Source organism: Protomyctophum parallelum, assembly GCF_964188405.1.
Source record: "Protomyctophum parallelum genome assembly, chromosome: 6".
NCBI classification, from domain to species: domain Eukaryota; kingdom Metazoa; phylum Chordata; class Actinopteri; order Myctophiformes; family Myctophidae; genus Protomyctophum; species Protomyctophum parallelum.
The window spans coordinates 40,702,384-40,723,375 of NC_139701.1; the positions used below are offsets into that span (position 1 = coordinate 40,702,384).

The window sequence follows — 20,992 nt, forward strand, 5'->3', positions numbered from 1 at the left end:
GGCTCATCTCATCGCCTCTCAGCGACTTACGTAGTTTAGTTAGTCTCAGTCGCTTACACTTCTGGTTGCAGTTGTGGGAAATAAAATCTAAAGGTTCGTAAGATAATCCTTCGGACCGCTGTTCTGCATAGCAGAAATGTCACCATCCTGGCTTACAGTAACCAGCCTATCAACTCATTTTCATAAATAAAACAAAATCAGTAGCATATGTTAATCTTTTAGGTTTATGTAAAGTTAAACATTAAAGAAAACACAAGCTTCAACAGTGGAGGAAAAAAAATCATTTATTCTGGTACAGTATCCTCATCCATTTGTTCTTGTTCATACAATCACTGTACATTAGGCCAACATAACAATCCTACTGTACATGATCACCGTTAGGCTAACAATGGTAATTGATCACTGTACATTAGGCCAACATAATGGTAAATGATTACTGTACATCAGGCCAACATAACAATGGTAAATGATCACTGTACATCAGGCCAACATAACAATGGTAAATGATCACTGTACATCAGGCCAACATAACAATGGTAAATGATCACTGTACATCAGGCCAACATAACAATGGTAAATGATCACTGTACATCAGGCCAACATAACAATGGTAAATGATTACTGTACATCAGGCCAACATAACAATGGTAAATGATCACTGTACATTAGGCCAACATAACAATGGTAAATGATCACTGTACATCAGGCCAACATAATGGTAAATGATCACTGTACATCAGGCCAACATAACAATGGTAAATGATTACTGTACATCAGGCCAACATAACAATGGTAAATGATCACTGTACATTAGGCCAACATAACAATGGTAAATGATCACTGTACATCAGGCCAACATAATGGTAAATGATCACTGTACATTAGGCCAACATAACAATCCTACATGATCACTGTTAGGCTAACATAATGGTAAATGATCACCGTACATTAGGCTAACATAAGAATGGTACATGCAGAACAGACAAATACATAATAATTATTTTATTACTATAGTATTATTTGCATACTCCAAGTCTACAATGTAGTTACTGTGGTCTGCCTTTGGATGGAAGTATAGCCTGGCCAAAAAAGGAGGGGCTAGCGGCCCTCAAAAAAAAAAATATATATATCTTTGTGAATATATTTTTTTAATCCTCAAAAACGGCTAATGGACTATTCCTGGCCCATCCCAATGTAAGTGTTGTTCTACCTTTCAAGCCGGGAACACCTCTGTGTGCAGAAACCTCTTATCAGAAAACTCTCATCTCTATACTTTATATTTTTGTTTTGTTTTCATGAATTAATGTTTTACTTGATCATACTAGTGTCGCACAAAAGCTTTTTAAAAGTAGCATTTCCAACTTGTAAATCAGCTACTTTTGAATCCTGATATATATATATATATATATATATGCTCCATACGTGAACGCACGCAATGATATCAGCGGCCCAGCGTGTTCACGTATGGCCCATAAGCAATCGCAGAATGCACTGTTTTCAACCTGGAAGAAGTCCTCATGCGCTGGGTGAGCAACTCAATGCAAAGTGGATGAGGAGGAGAAGAAATCCGGTGATTATACAGAACAACTCTATGGGAACAACTGAATGCCCTGAGACATAGGGAGAGTCGGGAGACACAGGGAGACCGTGGTCACTCCTGTGTTCAGCTCTTGCAGATGGACGATAGATCGCCCCATCCGCGTCCGCTCCGCGTGCCAGTCCACGAACGTCCGCTGGCTAACATCAAACAGCGTCAGGCTAAGGCCCTCCTCCATGACCGCGAGCCGGAGCAGATTCCGGATCCTTTTGTATTCCCGGAGCACCGGAACCCACTTCAGCATGTAGCAGCCGCTGCCGTCGTGGTTGTTGTACTTCTTCTTAATGGTGTGGATGTCGCAGAGCTTGCGGAGGACGGACGCCACCAGGCGGCCGCAGTCGGGCCACCCCTGGGCGGCTCCCGGCCTGTAGCTTCTGCTGCTGCACGGCAGGGGCGAGAAGGACACCCGGACCTGGTCGTAGGGCAGGAGGTTCCGCCACAGGTCCGCGACGGCGCAGGTCTGCTCGTGGTTGAGCGCGTAGCCCGCCTGGGTCCTCAGCCCGACCAGGAACTCTGCCATACTGTCCACGCGCTCCATGCCCGGCGGCAGCGGGCTCATGTCCACGCCGTCCGCGCCGACCACTTCCACATAGTCCACATCCACGTCCTCCACGTCCACATCCTCGTCCTCCTCGTCGTCCACATCCTCGTCATCCTCGTCGTCCACATCCTCGTCATCGTCGTCGTCCACATCCTCAACATCGCCGTCGTCCACATCCTCGTCATCCACATCCTCGTCATCGACGTCGTCCACATCCTGGGGAAATATACACGATATGACACGATGCCACACAAACCCCCCTCCCCCTCATGCAAGTGATTATTCAAGAATATATGTATTTTTATTTCTTATACATCATCATAGCGATGCGTCAAAATTCGAACTTAACCCATTTTGACCCGAGATCAGATTTAAAAAAATGTCTTCTACATCCTGACAAGTTTTCTGAAAAAGCTGTGTTTCTATGTCAGTGGTTCTTCGATTTTTCTAAAAAATAGCAGACCTACAAGCTCTGAGCTTGTAGATCTGCTATTTTTCAATAGCATAACATAATGCTAACACCAAAATGGGTTCCCGACCAAAATGGGTTAATCAATTATTCTGATTAAGCACTCAACCCTATATTATACTTTGCCGGTGGCGTCCAAAAATAGCAATAAATAGCTGAGCTACAAACTGCTTCAGTATTTACAATAATCATCCATTAATCGTAATGGAGGTAAAAGTTTGAAATAACGGTGCCATAGGTAGGCTCAGGCCCCTTTTCCACCTAATATTGAACCAGTTCAGAGTGTTTCGACTGAAAATGAATTGGTCGGGAACCCTAAATGTTGATTCGGAACAGGAACCAAAAAATGGCTGCCGGTTTGCGTGTAAGCGCCAAGGTTCCAAGAATGTAGAATGGAACCAGTTCTAGAACCGAAGTTCTTTTGGTGGAACCGGTCACATCGTTTACTCACCATCTGTGGCTGAGGTTCCACTGGCGCCGTGACGTAGATTGGCCACAAGGGGGAAGCAGTGGTAGCGTTGGAGTCAGTGTCTGGGAGGGTGCTGACAGCTGATGAGAAATTCAATGTTTTTTTTCTTTCTTTATTTTTTTTTAAATGGGAAAATGTGTTTTTATGACTTTGAACACAAGGACTTCTTCAGTCCTCTATTAGCAGTAGTTCTCTTCGTGCCAAGGACCTCCAAATTCATATATATTTGTCCGCGATGTTGCCTTCATCCAAAGCACATTCCCTTTCATTACATTCACCAATCTTCCACACAGCCAGTGTGAGTGGAGTGAGTTGCACAGCATAAATCTGAAGTTCTCTATTAAAGCTTCAAATATTGTAATAAGTGTCCACATTTATCCTGCTTTCAGCCAGTCATATATAATATTACATGTCTGTAACCTGAGAAGGCTTTTCAATGGAGCTTCGCAGTCACGCCCCCTACCAGGTCCCAGGAAATGATTCCCCGTTCAATTTTCCTCATAGACTTTTCAAAAAGTATTTATTTAAAGACCTTTTAAGCCTCGTACAAAGCCAACTGGAGTTGTGACAAATCATGACAACAAACAATTCTTTGAGCCTAAAAAATAATTAGAAAGAAGAAAAAGACGGCAGGTTACAACACTTTTTTTGTTGTTTTTCTTCTTTGTAATTATTTGTTTGGTCCAAAATATTGTGTTTATTGTCATGATTTGTCACAACTCCAGTTGGCTTTGTCCGCGGCGTAAACGTCTTTAAATAAATACTTTTGGAAATGTCTATGGGAAAAATGCATTGTGAATTATTTCCTGGGCCTGTAAAACGCATTGTTTGGACCCCTAATAGCATTATTGTTTGGACCCCTAAAACGCATTGGCCTCATATAGCAACATATATTATTTTTTTAATAAGAATTTGAAGGTTTTCAGAAAAATACGTTTGACCAAAAAAAAAATGAATCGGCCTCATGTCTAAATGGGTCATGCTGCATCAGGCTTGTGGTTCATTAGATTTGTGCAACAAACTGTTAAAATGTACAGTGATGAAATATCTCACACACACACGCACGCACACACAATTATAAATGTATATATATAGCATATAGCATGTGCCATAGATTTAACAGTTTGTGCTGTATACGACTCCATTAAGGCCTGAGGCCTATACAAACTAGTCCATACTTGGAACGATGCAAGTTGGAAATGCAGTTAATGCACGCTCCACCCAGTTATTGGAAATGCAGTTAATGCATGCCCCACCCAGTTATTATGTATGTGTCCCCTTTATGCCCATATATGGAGTCATTTGTCAGGCATGCCCAAATATGGTGTCTATGCAGATGTCAGAACATCATTGTGATGTCAGAACAGGCCAGCTCCATATATGGAGATCCAGACACACACATACCCAGCCGATCACCCAGCCAATGAAACGTACCATAGTGACGTCATCAAACATAGCTAAAATACACAATCCCTGATTGGCCGAGCGACACCACCGACATGCGTGCTTTGCTCGCGCAAGTAATTAATAGATTTGCCTAAGAATGGTCTGCCTCCTTCCATGGTCTACCATTTTGACCTGAGATAAGATTCTAAAAATGTCTGTTTGAAAATGACAGTTTTCTGAAAAAGCTATGTTTCTATGTCAGTCGTTCTTCAATTTTTCAAAAATAGCAGACCTACAAGCTCATAGCGCGCCAAGAGTGGCGCGCTATGAGCTTGTATATCTGCTATTTTTCAATAGCTAAAGCATAACATAATGCTAACACCAAAAAAACCCTGCACCCACTGTCAAGTTGCGTGTAAATACAGTAGGTATGCTCTGTGTCCCTTTTATGCCCATATATGAGTTCTTTGTCAGGCACGTGTGGAACGTCTTATTTGAAGTCGGTGGGGCAAACAGTTCTCAAGTTACGTAGATGACAGACATACGTACACACATACACAGGGGATATCTAACATTTATAGTTAGATGTCCCCTGTGGCACACCCGTTATGCGATTCTCAGCCAATCACATCACAGAATGACACCTTCCGTCCTCAAATATAATCCTCATATTTCTAAAATCATTTATTAATTAAGATTCCTTCTGAATCTGTGTGGTTGTTTATTGCTTACTGGCTTCCCGTCTTGTTTCTCCTGCTATTGACTTTTGAGCATCAAGTTGAAAATTCACAAATATGCCCACAATAAAGTTACAAAGTTTGGATGGAGATATTTTCGAGGTGGATGTTGAAATAGCCAAACAATCGCTCACCATCAAGACTATGTTAGACATTTCGGGAACGGACGACGACGATCCGGTTCCACTCTCTAACGTAAACGCTGCCATCCTCAAGAAGGTGACCCAGTGGTGCACCCATCACAAAGACGACCCCCCTCCCCACGACGACGGCCAGAACCAGGAGGAGAAGAAGAGGACCGATGACATTCCCGTGTGGGACCAGGAGTTCCTCAAAGTGGACCAAGGCACACTGTTTGAACTCATTCTGGCTGCCAACTATTTGGACATCAAAGGCTTATTAGACGTCACCTGCAAGACGGTGGCCAACATGATCAAAGGCACAACCGTAGAGGAGATCAGGAAGACGTTTACTATAGAAAATGATTTCACAGAAGAGGAGGAAGCCCAATTACACAGAGAGAACCAGTGGTGTGACAGTCCGACAGGCACCCTAACCTCACAGGGAAGAGAACCAGTAGTGCGACAGTCCGACAGGCATTAGTCTGCGCCAAGGGTATCGCTCATTTGTCGAGGTCCCGATGTGCCCTCGAGCAAGGCAGAAAATCAACGCTTGGCCAATCACAGAGACCCACGAGCATTGTCTGAACTGGGCAGAACGGGATCGACTCCAGTTAGAGCCACAACTTGGTTGAACCTGGCTGTAACCTACTGTAGTCCTTAGCCTACCATAACGTTATTGAACATAATCTGAATGAAAGATGCTAATGTATAAAAGTATACGACGCTAAAACTGACGTGACATAAAGGCATTCACATGTTTTCTCTCTCTCACACTTACATATTAATAATTAACATATATTTAAACTAGAACTGCACTCTGTCGAGTGCATACTTGCTTGTTGCACACTAGTAGGCCATAAATGGCCAACTAGTGCGCAAGCAGAGCGCGCAAGTACTTTCGACCGCTGTAAACTGTCAAATCTCAGTATCAATGTGAAGGAACGTTTGAAATGTATAATTATTAGATGTAACTATTTGCTACCTACCTACTTTATGCATATAAACACCTAGTATTATTAAGTATGGTTCAAGTTTCTATCTATATAAGAAATACACTTTTATCGATATATTCTGGATCCCTTTTTAGTTTTTTAAAGAAAAATTAATCATTGATATGTGATGCAAAAAAAGGTATATAAACTGAATTAAAATATACATATACATAATACATATACTATATAGAGTATGTAGTTGTAAGTTGATTAGCGGTATACTGTGGTTACTTTGCGCCAAAAACCGTGCCAGCCAACCCGCCACTTGATGCGTATGCAAATAAAACAGCAGATTTGTGCCTGGTTTGCTGGGACCAGATTACATAAATGACCATATTTCTTACGTCATCATTGAGAGCTAGTCATACATATACACACACCACGTACTCTGGTCCCAGCAAATCTGGCACAATTTGCTATTTTATTTTACTGATTATGTATATAGTATACGTATGACTAGCTCTAAATGATGACGTAAGACATACGTATACATATACATATACTATATAGAGTATGTAGTTGTAAGTTGATTAGCGGTATACTGTGGTTACTTTGCGCCAAAAACCGCGACAGCAACCCGCCATTTTATGGGTATGCCAATAAAACAGCAGATTTGTGCCTGGGTTGCTGGGACCAGACTACACAAATGACCATATTTCTTACGTCATCATTGAGAGCTAGTCATACATATACACACCACGTACTCTGGTCCCAGCAGATCAGGCACAATTTGCTATTTTATTTTACTGATTATGTATATAGTATACGTATGACTAGCTCTAAATGATGACGTAAGACATATGGTCATTTATGTGATCTGGTCCCAGCAAACCAGGCACAGATTTGCTGTTTTATTGGCATACGCATAAAATGGCGGGTTGGCTGTCGCGGTGAACGAAGACCGGGCGAAATTATTACTTGTGCGCTCTGCTTGCGCAAGTAATTAGGACCATCGTATGCAAATTAGCCATGCGGCATATGCCACATAGAAAGAGGTGCACAATGCGTAACATAACATAGCTTACTCGTTTCCATTGCATGTCAGATAAGACAACATTGATGTGAGTGAGATGATACAAACATTACTTACAAACGATGCTCGACTTGAATGAATAACATAATACATACTACCATAAAATACAAGTGTGATGGTATACCATAAAAGAACACCATGTGATATCAGTGATATTTTATTACAAATGCAAATGCAAAAATAACAGTGCAGTAATATTTTTTATAGTGCAACAATTTTGCATGTAGGCCTATTGAATATATCGTCTGTCCGTCAGGCAGAAATAAACCATATGTCCAATTTCAAAACATACTTTTCAGCATGGAATTGTGGACGAAATGTTATCCAACGACAAAATATCCTTTAGTTTGGGGTCTGAGAGGCTAGATCTAATTGAATGGTGGTGCATGGCTCATAATGTCAATTGAATAGTGGGCCTTGATATGAAAAGGGTCCTTTTCTTCGGCCGTACCCCTTTACAGCTTGAAGTTCAGCCTTCCATTCAGCCAGAGTTGTGGTGGCTGTGGCATGGCAGTACCAATTGCCATAATAGTTATTGTGGGTTGCAGGGTCCCGCTCCATCTGACACTGCTTGCATGTGATGACGTCAGTCCTCTTGGTGTACCGTCTCCTCTTTTTGCCACTTGCTTCCTCCTCTAACTTCTTCTTACGGTAGAGCAGGGTGCTGTAATGCACCTTTTTTGGGGGAGTTACATGAACGGCAGATTGGGAGGTAGGTGCAGGAGCCAGCGGAAGTTGTGAGGTAGCCACCGGAAGGAGAGGTTGGGAGATAGCCACTGGAACGGGAGGTTGGGAGGCAGAGAGTAGAGGTTGTGGAGCCACTGGAATGGGAGGTTGGGAGGCAGAGAGTAGAGGTTGGGAGGCAGAGAGTAGAGGTTGTGGAGCAACTAAGATTGTATGACGTGTTGTGGAAGCTGCAGCTCTTGGACCAGCTACCTGAACCAGAAACTGGGTGGGATAGAGGAGAGGTTGAGTTGGCAAGAGACGTCGCTGCACAGGTTGGACAGCTGTTGTGGGTGTCGGGATAAATTCAATCTTTACTGCAGACCTTTTTCCCAGGGCTGTCCCTGTAGTGTCAGGGGGGAGAGCAAACACATGTGGATTTTCCACAACACTGGTCGGCAGACTCGGCACACAGGGTCTGTCTTTCCTCTGAACTGCAGGAGGCAGGCTCTCTGGGCTCACAACTGGGTTTGTTGTCCTAGGTGACAGGGATCGAACCCATTGCCTTCTCTCCGGTTTGTCATCCGGAGTGCCATCCCTCTCCTCTCTGGCTATCTGTGAAATGTTGAGAAGCTCCTCTGGCTCCTCTTTGATCTCTGGAGGCGACGCATCCTCCTGGACTGTAAAGTCAGCTAGGGATGGACCATATGAGAGTTACATGTCACCATTAATGTATGAAGTGAGGAGCGCCTCTTATCATCATACATCTCATTCTGGACAATGTATCCGTTTACACAAACGGGCATAGACGGGGCTAGCGCCCCTCAAAAATGTGATTAGCGATATTATCGCAACTTTCAATAACCACTTTGAACACCCAGCACCAACACAACGAGCTCAACTTGCGACGTGCTGGGAGTTTGTAGATTTGCTATTTTGGCTAAATCGATTTGTGTAGAGTGAAATAAGAGTGTCTGTTTTTATCAACTCTTTAGCATATTCTCCCTTCTTACATTCTACCTCAATATGCTGCATGAATGGAGCCTGTGTAAAAGTCAAGAATCTCTGCCTGCCATTGCATTGAAAGTTGATCAGATCTGGCTATAAAACAAATAACTGCATTGCATTAAACCAGTAGTTTTCAACCAGTGGTCCGGGAACCACCAGTGGTCCTTGAGGGGGTTCCAGGTGGTCCCCAGCTAAATGGAGAGTTGGTAATCAAATGGAGAGATCTTTAAATCTTGAGTGTAAAATGAAACCAAAAGGACCCGTATGCGTTTTACGCGAGTTACAGTTTTGTTAAAATTCTGACGTCTACACAATTGGAGAATGTAGAACAATTGTTATTTTGATCAACGTTTGCTATCTCCTAATGGTAGCAACATCAATACACCATGGTCTTGTGGACAAAATCTCATCCAACAATAACAAATATTCTAAGTTTTGGGTCTGAGAGGCTAAATGTCATCAAATGGTGGTCTGTGGCTCAAATGCTGACTAAATAATGGGCCTTGATACAAAAGGGTTGAAACCCACTGCATTAAACTTTGACTATGACTTTGTCTTCTGCTATACTGAGCTACAAATCTAACAAAAATAACTGAAATTGAAATCTGTGTTGTGTCACTCCCCATGCAAATTCAGTCATTAATAGCCTACAGTTGGGGACACCTATTGACTCAGGAACATTAGCCTAGTACAAAGCATTACACAATACACATGTACTAGGGTGCACCATTTTCATTTCATCATAACAAGAGACGTACACATATACAATCATATCATGTGTGGACATGCATTGCACGGGCAGATGAAGGCTGGCTATGTGAGGCTCCTAGAACGTCACATTGTCAACTCCGTTTACTGCACCGAACTTTTGTGCTGAATTAAAACTCCTGAGTTTATAATGTGGCAAACCCCCCCCGGGCCCTCACCCGCTCTGATGGTCCATTATAGTCATTTATACGCTATGGGCTATGCAATACGCTATGCAAAAGACACGTGTCACATTATACAAAACAATAACATAAATATAGATTTAACTCACTGTCATTCTGACTTGATGATCGAAGCAACAAATGTTATTGTTATATGTTATTGCGTTGTCTTGAAGGTGCTTTGTTTTTATCCAGACATGCCGTTCTGAGATTCTTGCAGCCGGCATCTTTTGTGATTGGCTTTGGCATTCTCTGTGCCACCGAAAATCCAGGACCGCGATTGGCCGCCCCAAGCTCGACAAAGAATGTGATTGGCTGATTCTCAGTGCAGGCATTCTCTGTGCCACCTGAAAATCCAGGACCGCGATTGGCCGCCCGAGCTCGACAAAGAAGTTACAGCAAGCCATCGGTGAGTTTTAACTGGCAACACGCATGTCGGGAGCCACGTGTGAGTCTTAACCAGCCACGCATGTGTCGGACTGTTGGTACGTCAGACCAACATATATGCACCCCAGTGTGGAGAGAAGGGGGGGGGGGGGGATTGGTGGAGGATCCTGCAACACTACACCACACTGAAGAGGACTCGTCCCCACATCATCATCATCATACTATAATTCTAACAATGTCTGTCTGTCTGTGTGTCAGAGCCGTAGTGTCAGAGCCGTAGCTCATCATTGCCTGCACCAATCGCTCCCACTTTTCACACAGGCATTGACCATAATTATGAATATGGAGGGCGTAACGAAGCCCTTTTTTTGATTTGACACATTAATGAATATTAATTAATTTATTAGTGACGGCCACAAGGGGGGGCAAATATCTCACAACGGGTAAGGGCTAGTTTAGTAAATTTTGGACGATCACCACCACTCAATCCTCTTTTCTGTGTACCGACAGGCTAGCCCGCTTGTGTGGTGCAAATAATAATAAAAGATGCCTTTTAAATCAGTATTCTTACACTTTCGAGATTTTGCAAACAAATTCTTTAAATAGCAGATGTATAAGCTGGCAGCAGGAACGCGCTGAGAGCTTGTACATCTACGTGTATTTTATCAAACTTCAGGTCAGATTGGCACACAAAGCCACGCGTTGGAGTGGCGCTATGGATCCCATCTGAGATCCCAGACGGGTCAGTACCCTCGCAAAAAAACATGCTGTAATCCTATTATCTATACTGCCTCCCCCTGGCCAGCAAGGGCTCTGGTGGAGGGGAAAGGAACTGGTAGAAAATAACATGTTCCTTCCACGTGCTACGTCCAACCAGGGAAACTCCCCCATGTCAGGTGAAAAGAAGCGGCTTGGACTCCCCTTCCATGGAAGAAAGCATGAGGTCAGTCCGTTGCTCTTCCCAGGTTGGCAGAGGGGGTGTAGCGCCCAGGATTACATTCGATAATTGACACAGGGCGGAAATAACATGGGTTGCCAGATTGCTAATGAAGATTGGTCTATTAGTTTTTACCTGACATACTGTCTGGTGATATCAGTGTTGATGATGATGTGTCAGCTATCTGTGGAATGATGAGAAGCTCCTCTGGCTCCTCTTTGATCTCTGGAAGCGACGCATCCTCCTGGACTGTAAAGTCAGCTAGGGATGGACCATATGAGAGTTACATGTCAGCTAGGGATGGACCATATGAGAGTTACATGTCACCATTAATGTATGAAGTGAGGAGCGCTCTTATCATCATACATCTCATTCTGGACAATGTTTCCATAGGCAGGGCTAGCGCCCCTCAAAAATGTGATTAGCGATATTATCGCAACTTTTAATAACCACTTTGAACACCCAGAACCAACACAACGAGCTCAACTTGCAACGCAACGTTCTGGGAGTTTGTAGATTTGCTATTTTGGCTAAATCGATTTGTGTAGAGTGAAATAAGAGTGTCTGTTTAAGTGGTCTTAGTGGGACTGAAGTTGCAAGTGAAACTCAACAAAAGCGGATTCGTCCTGAATGTCTTGGTTGGTATTGGACACTAGGAGAAGTGGTTGTTTTTACCTGACAGAGTGTCGCCCCTCGACTTCACATCTTGTAATCTTAACGTTGACCATCCAGTCTCCCCCTGTCCCTGTGGAGGCAAGGCACTTTTATTTGTACTGCACATTCCAACAAGGCAATTCAATGTGCTTTACACAGAACTCCAAGCATGAAACAAAATAAGAAAAACATAACAGATAGTTGCAGTGCAAAAGAAAGATGATGTCTGATGATGTCAACAGCATGACGTCACAGGGTGGACATGCACACAAAGCCGTTGGAGCAGTTAACCCAGCTCAAAAAACAAGGTAACTCAATCAAAGAAAAGGTCTTTAGTTGTGTTTTTAAATAAATAAGAGTGGCCGCAGACCTGGGGTGGAGACTGAGGTTCCTCCAGGGCCATACTGGGCCCCTCCTCGTGCTCAAGGGACTCGTCTTTACACCCAGGAGGAGGAAAGAAAAGGTATGGTTAGCAGAGAGCACGTCTAATGGCCATTTTGCGACTATGAAGGGTATAACCCAGAACCTTCCCATAGCATAAGCTGATACTCCTCTGACACACAGTGAGTGAGTTCTTATAATGAACACAATAGAGCAGTGGTTCTCACATGGGTTTTTAAGACATTTTTAATAACCAAAACTATGAAATTAACATTAAAGACCATTACTGCATCAAAAGTAATCAACAAACTATACCATAAAAACTGGTCAAATTGTGTGGTCAAAAAGTGACAAGAAAATAGCCAATGTAGATCTGCTATTTTCACAATATGTATCTGTGGAACCCAGTCAGACAAAGTATTAACCCCCCAATAATTATTGTTGGGGGGGGGGGGGGGGGGGGGGTGTCACGGCCAGACAAGATTGAGAACCCTCTGTTATAGAGGACCAATTCCAGCTGGAATTGCTGGATAAAACAAGTTCTTTGTTCCTTACCTATGGCAGGGAATCCTGAGAAATCTTCAGCGTCATCCTCATTTTCAACTTCAAGCGTTTTTTTGATGATCCGTTGTCGCTTTTCTGGTATGTCTGCAGGTAATCAGGAAGTTCACACGTTTGCACATGAAAAACGTTAATTGCACAAAAACAAGAATGTCACAAGTATCATTAACTGCAGCACTGTCTCTGTTGTGCATCTGACCCCCTTTATTAAAAATGTTTCCTTAGTTATTATGTTTTTATTATTAGTGTATGTTTCTCTGTTTCTCTAAAGTTAGCTCATAACATTAGCTGTTGTCACTCACGTTGCAGCATTTCTGAAATTCTGACTGACTAGGTCGCTACTAGAAGCACTAGTGGGCTGGCCTCGTAGGTTGCTGCTTGCTGTCCCATTGGCTAGACAGGTAGCCTGAGACGAGGCAGCCAATCAGGACTAGTAGCCTTGGGTTGCTGCTTGCTGTCCCATTGTCTAGACAGGTAACCTGAGACGAGGCAGCCATTTTACTGACTTATAGCTGCACAGTCAGTGGTTCTCAAACCTTTTAATTTCAAGGACCCACATAACTCTTAAGAGTGTATAAATGGAACGGAGGGTCAATTTGGTTACATTTATACAGACTCGTCTCTTAGGGTTACAGACCTGTAAGGGTGCATTTTGAACCCCCTCAAAGAACCTGGACCCCATTTTGATTTTGATTTTGTGTCTGTGTTTTGTTTTCAAAGGCAAGGCATTTGGCCTGCAAAAACCTAACCAAAATGTATTATTAGATAAAGACAATTAAGTTAAATAAGGGTTTCGGCCCATGTATAATCTATAATCCCTACAGTGTTTTTGTGTGTGAATATTGATAGGTAACCTGTGGCATATTTCTGCTATGTCCTTTTTTTTCCCCCAATTAATATATATATATATTTTTTCATCTGATATCCATGACTTATTTTTCTTTGAGAACAAGTGGATCCTGGACACTTCTAAAACGCTGGGACTGTATTTCCTTTATAGATAGAACATTTTACCATACTTCAAAATACTACTTTTTTCCCTCCAAAAGTAAGGTACGTAGCAAATAGCTAAACCTAATAATTCAATATTGCAAACGTTCTTTCACAGAGAGGCTGAGATTTGAAAGTTTGTAGCGGTCTACAGTACTTGCTTGCTCTGCTTGCGCACTAGTAGCGCACTTGTGTGCAACAAGCAAGTAGGCACTCGACAGAGTGCAGTTCTAGTTGTTCTGGTTTTACTTGTCTTCATGTTGTCCTAAGTGTTGTTTAGTTTGTATCTGTATGACCACACTGTGGTGTTCACATAAAATAAAAATATAAAGTATAACAAAAATAATAATAATAAATGTGTTTGTATTTCACAATGATTGTGTCATTTCATCGTCTACTCATGCTTCTGTGAACACCCCAGACAGTTTGCTTGATTCAGTTTATTTAGATATTTGATATTCCTTTTTAGCTGCCCCGCCTCCTTCGCATAACTTCAAACTACATTTTAACCATGTTAGATTCAAAAGATTCTATGGTCCTCCCAATACGTCAGGGGGCCGTGTTTTTTAATTACTTTTTTTATTCATATGTATCTTTCTTCTTTTCATTTTCAAAAAAACTGGAGAAGTAGAGAAAAAAGGATCCCACAGTCTTCACTTAGATTTTAGATTTATTGAGCAACGTTTTGGTGGTTCAGACCTTCATCAGGCATCATGCAAATAGCAACTCTTACTCTAGATTCATCCCATTATTTAAAAAAAATCTAGAGTTGCAAATTGCGGCTAGGACAATGCTCTGGCCTAGCCTAAGATTCTTAGACTGTCAAGAAATTCTGTGCAAGTGATTCTTTTTCTAAGTGTTGGGAGTTTGGAAGCGCTCGTTTTTATTAAGGGGTCGCGCTGCAGCCTCCTGCATTATGTGCGAATGCGAAACGGATTGCATTCATCCCATTATAAAATAAATCTAGAGTTGCAAATTGCGGCTAGCTCTGGCCTAGCCCCGCTCTGAACCCTACGTACAGTTTGTTTACACTACACTTTACGTAGGGTTCCGAGCGGAGCTAGCTCTGGCCCTCCCCATGTCTCTCCAGCTCTTTAATGAACACAAAAAGACAATACCCCCGCAATTCCAGCCAACCATCAAATCGATCAGATGTCCAAGAAGCAATTTCATCCAATAAGCTACAATACTTATTAAACTGTCACGAACTAACCTGATCTGTGTAATTTGATTTGAGGTTTTAAAACCACATCCAGGATTCTCTGTTGCTTCTCAATCTGTTGTTTGGAGCTGAACGCCTGGTCCTCGTATTCTGTTATGATTCTTTCAACCACCACAAAGATCTCCTCAGCGGCTGCAAAGAGTCGCCTTTGGACGAATGACTTCAGTGTGTGTCTTGAAAACATAGCAGAAGAAGCCATTATTACTAAAATGTAGTAGAACGCGCAAGTAACGGTACGGTTAGCTCTGTGCAGTCTGGGGGCTCTGCGTGTGTGTGGGGAAAAAACAATGCAACGTGAACGAAAACACTTCCGGGTTGATCATGTTTGGCGCGCAGCCTTGGAACCCGAGGTTGATGCTTACTGCCATCTGCTGGTGAAGATCTGTATAAGGCTCGGTCTGAAATAAGATTTCGCACGCACGCACACGCGCACGCATGCACGCACTCACATTATGTAACCTGGGCACTAAGGCCAAGACTAAGGCCCGGAAACAGAACCAGACTACGCCACAATGGGAATTTCACCCAGAGAATATAATACAAACGCCCACTGGGCAAAGTGAATGAAGAGAAGGGGAGCAGAGACGTGTAGTTACAGTTTGAAATATATATTGTTTTATTATGTTGAATACAAAAGGTTAATTAAAAGAGACTTTAATCATAAGGTCAATATCGAAAAGGAGTCTGGCAATAGCCTACAATAAATACCAGAGCCGGGGGTACCAGGGGTGTCCTTACTGACAGTAAGGGGAAAGTGAGGGGAAAGTATCACCGCCACCTGCAAGGACGGCAGGACGCACACACTTCAAACACTTCGCACTGCAAGAAAACAGAAAAGGAATTATATACACACACACACACACACACACACACACACACACACACACACACACACACACACACACACACACACACACACACACACACACACACACACACACACACACACACAACACTGGTTTCACAATTAAAGGCAAGCCACAGTATAAAAGTATAACATGCAAGTAAAATCCCCATACAGCCTCTTGAACCACCACCTGTCGGGACTACAACCCTAGCCCTATCCCAGCTACGGGCAATGCTGGTATAGCCAGAGCCCAATACTATAATACCGGTATATATCTTTTATATTCATAAACTGCTAGTGAGCTGGTTTGCACAAAACAAAGTAAACTTAAACAAAACGAAACAAAACAAAATCAAATTAAAGAGGACAAAAACAGCAGCAGCAAGGCAAACCAGGGCTTCGCCTAACAAGACAAAAATATATAATGAATAACTTGATTGAACAATGTAAACCCATTAATCCAGCAGTGCAACTGCCTTACCTCTATCGAAGGTTACGCACGCATGTACATTTAGGCAGAGGACACCCCGGCGTGGACCACCTAGCTCTGGATGCGTCGGCACAAAGAAAAGATTAATTCATATATTTAAACTAGAAAAAGTGCCCTTCTGGGCACAGGTCTCCACCAGGATTCTTCCTCAGCCTAGTGGGAATATGCGTGCACAGTTTCATCGCAACCGGACGCTGCGTTGAGGAGTTGTGGCGATTTGTACAAAGCGGGCTACTCCTGAAAACTGTAGGAGCCAATCGTGGCCAATCAGGATGGAATATGAGAAATCAAACAAACCTGTCTTGATCACATGACTATGGAGATCATGTGTACCGATTTGCGTGAAATTTTAATAAAATCTGAAGGAGTAATAATATAAAATGTGTTTTACATATGTCGGCCTCCTGGTGGCGCTATAAAGAGCAGATGTGGAAAAATTCCAGGCAAAGGTTTTTCCTTGGCCTCTAGGGAGTTGGCATACAAAGTTATCCACAGATCCGTGCAGTTAGAGGTAAAAACACTTTTCGGCCAGTTATAGCGCCACCTTGAGGCTGAGTTGAAATTGTTCATGTGGCATTTCGTCCTCGGCCTAGTGGGAATGTGGGTGCACAATTTCACGGAAATCACGCGTTGTGTTCATGATTTGCAGCATTTTGTTTGAAACTGAGCACTCCTGTGAACTTTGGAAGCCAATCTTAACCAATCAGGATGGAGTCTGAGAAATCTGAAAGACAGGTTTCGTTGAATGGCTCTAGAGAGACTGTGTACCAATTTGCGTGATGTTTGGACAAAATCTGTAGGTGTACTGTGCAAAAACTTGTTTTGCACAAAGCGGCCTCCTGGTGGCGCTATAACAGGCCGTTTTGGAAAGTTTGGGGCAGAGGTTCATCGTTGGCATCCAGGGAGTGTGTGTGCAAAATTTGGCATCGACCGGGTTAACGGTGGCCGAGAATAGCTGCTCACGGACACACAAACACACGGACGGACACACACACGGACGGACGGACACACACACGGACGGACGGAGTGCAAAACATACTCTCCCCCCATGCCTTCGGCCTGGTGGAGACAATAACTAGCAGACCACATCCACATCGCTACTACAACGGCACAACTCCGCCTCACCTCCGTCAACAGCACATACACCCAGGGCCAGGGCAGACGTGCCCACGGCACGAGAGGACTGAATGACAGACCAGCAAGCAGGGGTCTGCAGAGAGCACCTGCAGAGTACTGAGTTAGGGCAGTACTATAGTACGTAAGTCCAAAGGACGTCAAGCAGCGACAATCAGCCTAGGGGCAACCCGTAAAGCTAGACCCACTACACATACATGGTCTCCATTGCGCCTCGATCACCCACATAATAAGCCTCTCCATCAAACAAGGACACGTCCCTCAAGATTTAACTTGCGAAACACACGCACACGCACACGCACAGCCACACACGCACACACACACACACACACGCACGCACACACACACACACACACACACACGCACACACACACACACACACACACACACACACACACACACACGTCACACACACACACACACACACACACACACACACACACACACACACACACACACACACACACACTGTGACATACACACAGCACACACACACAGGCACACGCACGCACGCACAGGCACACAGGCTACGTGGTCGTCTCCATTGCTCCAATCATCACCCACATAGTAAACCTCTCCATCAAACAAACAGGGACAGGTCCCTCAAGATTTCAAACTCGCGAGAGTAACCCCTTGCACATGAAAGGCCCCAAATTAGACCCGGCAACTACCGCCCTATTTCTATTCTTGCTCCATCTCGAAAGTGATGGAAAGAATCTGGCTTTAGAACATCCCATTCCACTGACACATTCCTTATTTGACCGACCACATCAAACACAAGGTGGATCCTGGCAAATACTGCAGCATGGTCATGCTGGGCGGCTGGGCCAAAAGGCTCCTGACACCGTAAACAACTTCATACCGATTAATAAGCTAAAAGTAATTGGTTTTGACAGCACATCAGGACGCAATCCTACCTGGAGAGGAGAGAACAGATGGTGGAGGTGAACGGAACACAACCCCCCCCCCCCCCCCCCCTTTCTTTCAACCATTTATTTTTCATTTTTGCACAAACTGATACATGACTCACATATACACAGACAGACTAACACATAATGCATCTATTGAGGGATCCCCATAGAAACGCAAGATAACTCCATAATGAGCATGGACGGTGACGTCATGCCAAAGTCTATCATTACTCTGAGTTTAGTGTATATAGCCCCTCCCCCTCCTGCCCCACCCTTGGAGCTTGCAGGTGATCAGCCGATGTATTGAATTGAATCGCAATAAACATAATTAATCCACAGCAATGGAAATATAGCATTATACCAAGAGCTCCGGTGGTGTCTAGACAGGGTTAGTAATGGGACATGGTCAGGACCAGAGCGCATACTTGGCAGCTTTGATCCGGAGCCCAAACGGTCTGGGCAATCCCCCGAATTCCTACATGGGCCTCATCACCATTGCCATCCTGCAGAGCCCTCAGAAAAAGCTCACCCTAACCGGGGTGTGTGAATTCATCAGTGAACACTTCCCATATTACAAAGACGAGTGTCCCGCTGCCTGGAGAAAATCCATCTGTCATAACTTGTCGTACAATGACTGCTTCGTGAAAATCCCCTCGGCGTTGGACAACGCCAGCAAGGAAAGCTACTGGGCCTTTGACCCACTGGCAGAGGGCATGTTTAACAATGACAATGGACCTTTTCTGAAAAGGAGGAAACAGTTAAAGAGGCACCAGCCGCCGGATGTTCTCAGCGGCCCAACAGATCCCCATGGGCAACATGACAGAATCCACTCTGCTTCCTATCCTATTGCTTTGCAGCATAGTTCTGGGTCGTACAGTGTCAAAGGGGAGACAGCCACTGTGAAGGGCCAGGTCCAGACCACAGGCTCTGGAAGTTGGACCAAGAAACTAAAGAACAGTATGGTGGTGAAGCCGCCTCATTCATGCATCGCCCTCATCACCATGGCTTTCCAACAGAGCCCACAGAAAAGGCTCACCATGAGGGACATCTGTGACTTCATCACTAACCGCTTCCCAGACTACAGAGACACGTTTCCTGCTTGGCAAAACTCTCTCCGTAATAACTTGCACCTCAACGACTGCTTTGTGAAAAAACCGCGGGAGCCGGGTAACACTGGCAAGGAACATTACTGGACCTTTGACCGACAGTCAGAAGACAGGTTTGGCGACATACACGTTCTTAAAACGAGGAAGAGAAAGGCAGAGGAGGAGGATAATCCGAGGACCTCCGTGGAGCCACCACCAAAGGACAGATTCATGAAGAATGCTGCTGTCCTGCCAACCAGGCATTCGCCACAGTCTCTGCCATCCTCTCCCGAGACTTGGTCATCTGCATCACATTCCGGGGACGAAGGGGCAACAACAGGCACGGTGAAGGGAGACGGTCAGGAGCAGGGCACAGAGTCGACCAGTCCCATTCAGAAGACAGAGGCGGTGCTGGACAAGAGTCTGAGGACCTCTGTGACACCCCCCGAGGACAGAATCACAGAGAATGCTGCCATCCTGCCAGAGACTCTATCATCTGCTGGGTCAGATTCTCAGGATGAAGGCGAGACAGGCACTGTGAAGGGAGATGGTCGAGATCAGAGCACAGACTCGGAAGGTTTGATCCAGAACCCAAAGAATCGTCTGGTAAAGCCGCCCTACTCCTACATCGCCCTCATCACAATGGCTATCCTCCAGAGCCCTCAGAAAAAGCTCACCCTGAGTGGAATCTGTGAATTCATCAGCAACCACTACCCATACTACAGAGATAAGTTTCCCGCTTGGAGAAACTCTCTGCGTAATAACTTGTATCTCAACGACTGCTTTGTGAAAAAACGGGAGTCGGGCAACACCGGCAAGGAAATCTACTGGACATTTGACCCCCAGGCAGAAGACATGTTTGACAGTGGAAGTTTTCTCAGGAGGAGGGAACGGTTCAAGAGGCTCCAGACGCCAGGCGTCGGCGAACAAACAGATCCCAGGATAGATGTGCTCTCACCAGCTCTCCCACTCATACACTCAGTGCAGCTGAATAGGAAGAGAGAGGTTGAGGAGACAGAGGACCTCTGTGGGGATTCTGACCCCCTATCATCCTCCCCAGAGACATTGCCTTCTGCATCAGTTCATAAACAGACTTTAACTGGTATTTATCTGGTTAAGTGTTAAATAGCTCTCCCCTGAGTATAATCATTGCGTCTCGCCATCTCTATAGAAAATACAAAATAAATGTTGGAGAGAAATGAATACTCCCCCCAATCGGGAGAGAGAATTCATACAGGATAACAGTATAAAAAAGTTCAATTGAAACTGATCGGAAAAAATAGGAGAAATTTGGAATTGTAACATTAAAATGTAAGGTTCTTTCTCCTGGCTGGATGAAATTACTGACTCAAACGAAAATGTATTTTCTGTTTATTAAAGTGCTGGAGAGACGGTGAATAAACACTCTAGATTACAGCAACAATTACTTTCAGGACATAGAGCTTTA

At 44.0% G+C, this 20,992-nt stretch overlaps 2 protein-coding genes across 2 annotated transcripts; one reads left to right on the forward strand and one right to left on the reverse strand.

Annotated features, from left to right (window-relative positions):
• Positions 1-1,557: 1,557 nt before the first annotated feature.
• LOC310860276 (uncharacterized protein) lies at positions 1,558-15,331 on the reverse strand. Its single transcript, XM_083767095.1, has 7 exons — positions 15,070-15,331; positions 12,861-12,953; positions 12,295-12,359; positions 11,946-12,015; positions 11,406-11,531; positions 3,059-3,156; positions 1,558-2,291 (listed from the first exon to the last, which is right to left on the reverse strand). Exons 1-7 carry the CDS (start codon positions 15,275-15,277, stop codon positions 1,590-1,592), a joined length of 1,362 nt encoding a protein of 453 aa, XP_083623221.1. The 5' UTR covers positions 15,278-15,331; the 3' UTR covers positions 1,558-1,589.
• LOC310860823 (S-phase kinase-associated protein 1-like) lies at positions 5,257-5,802 on the forward strand (the record flags this gene model as incomplete). The annotated part of the gene is made up of 1 exon (XM_083768013.1): positions 5,257-5,802. One exon carries the CDS (start codon positions 5,257-5,259, stop codon positions 5,800-5,802), a length of 546 nt encoding a protein of 181 aa, XP_083624139.1.
• Positions 15,332-20,992: the final 5,661 nt, after the last annotated feature.

What these genes read in the sequence shown, in the direction of transcription:
- LOC310860276 (XM_083767095.1), bottom strand. Translation starts at nt 15,277, where the DNA reads ATGGCTTCTTCTGCTATGTTTTCAAGACACACACTGAAGTCATTCGTC. An exon ending in AATCAAATTACACAGATCAG is followed by an intron (nt 12,954 to 15,069) that starts GTTAGTTCGTGA and finishes GATTACCTGCAG; the next exon opens with ACATACCAGAAAAGCGACAA. An exon ending in ATCACCAGACAGTATGTCAG is followed by an intron (nt 3,157 to 11,405) that starts GTAAAAACTAAT and finishes ATTTCTCATCAG; the next exon opens with CTGTCAGCACCCTCCCAGAC.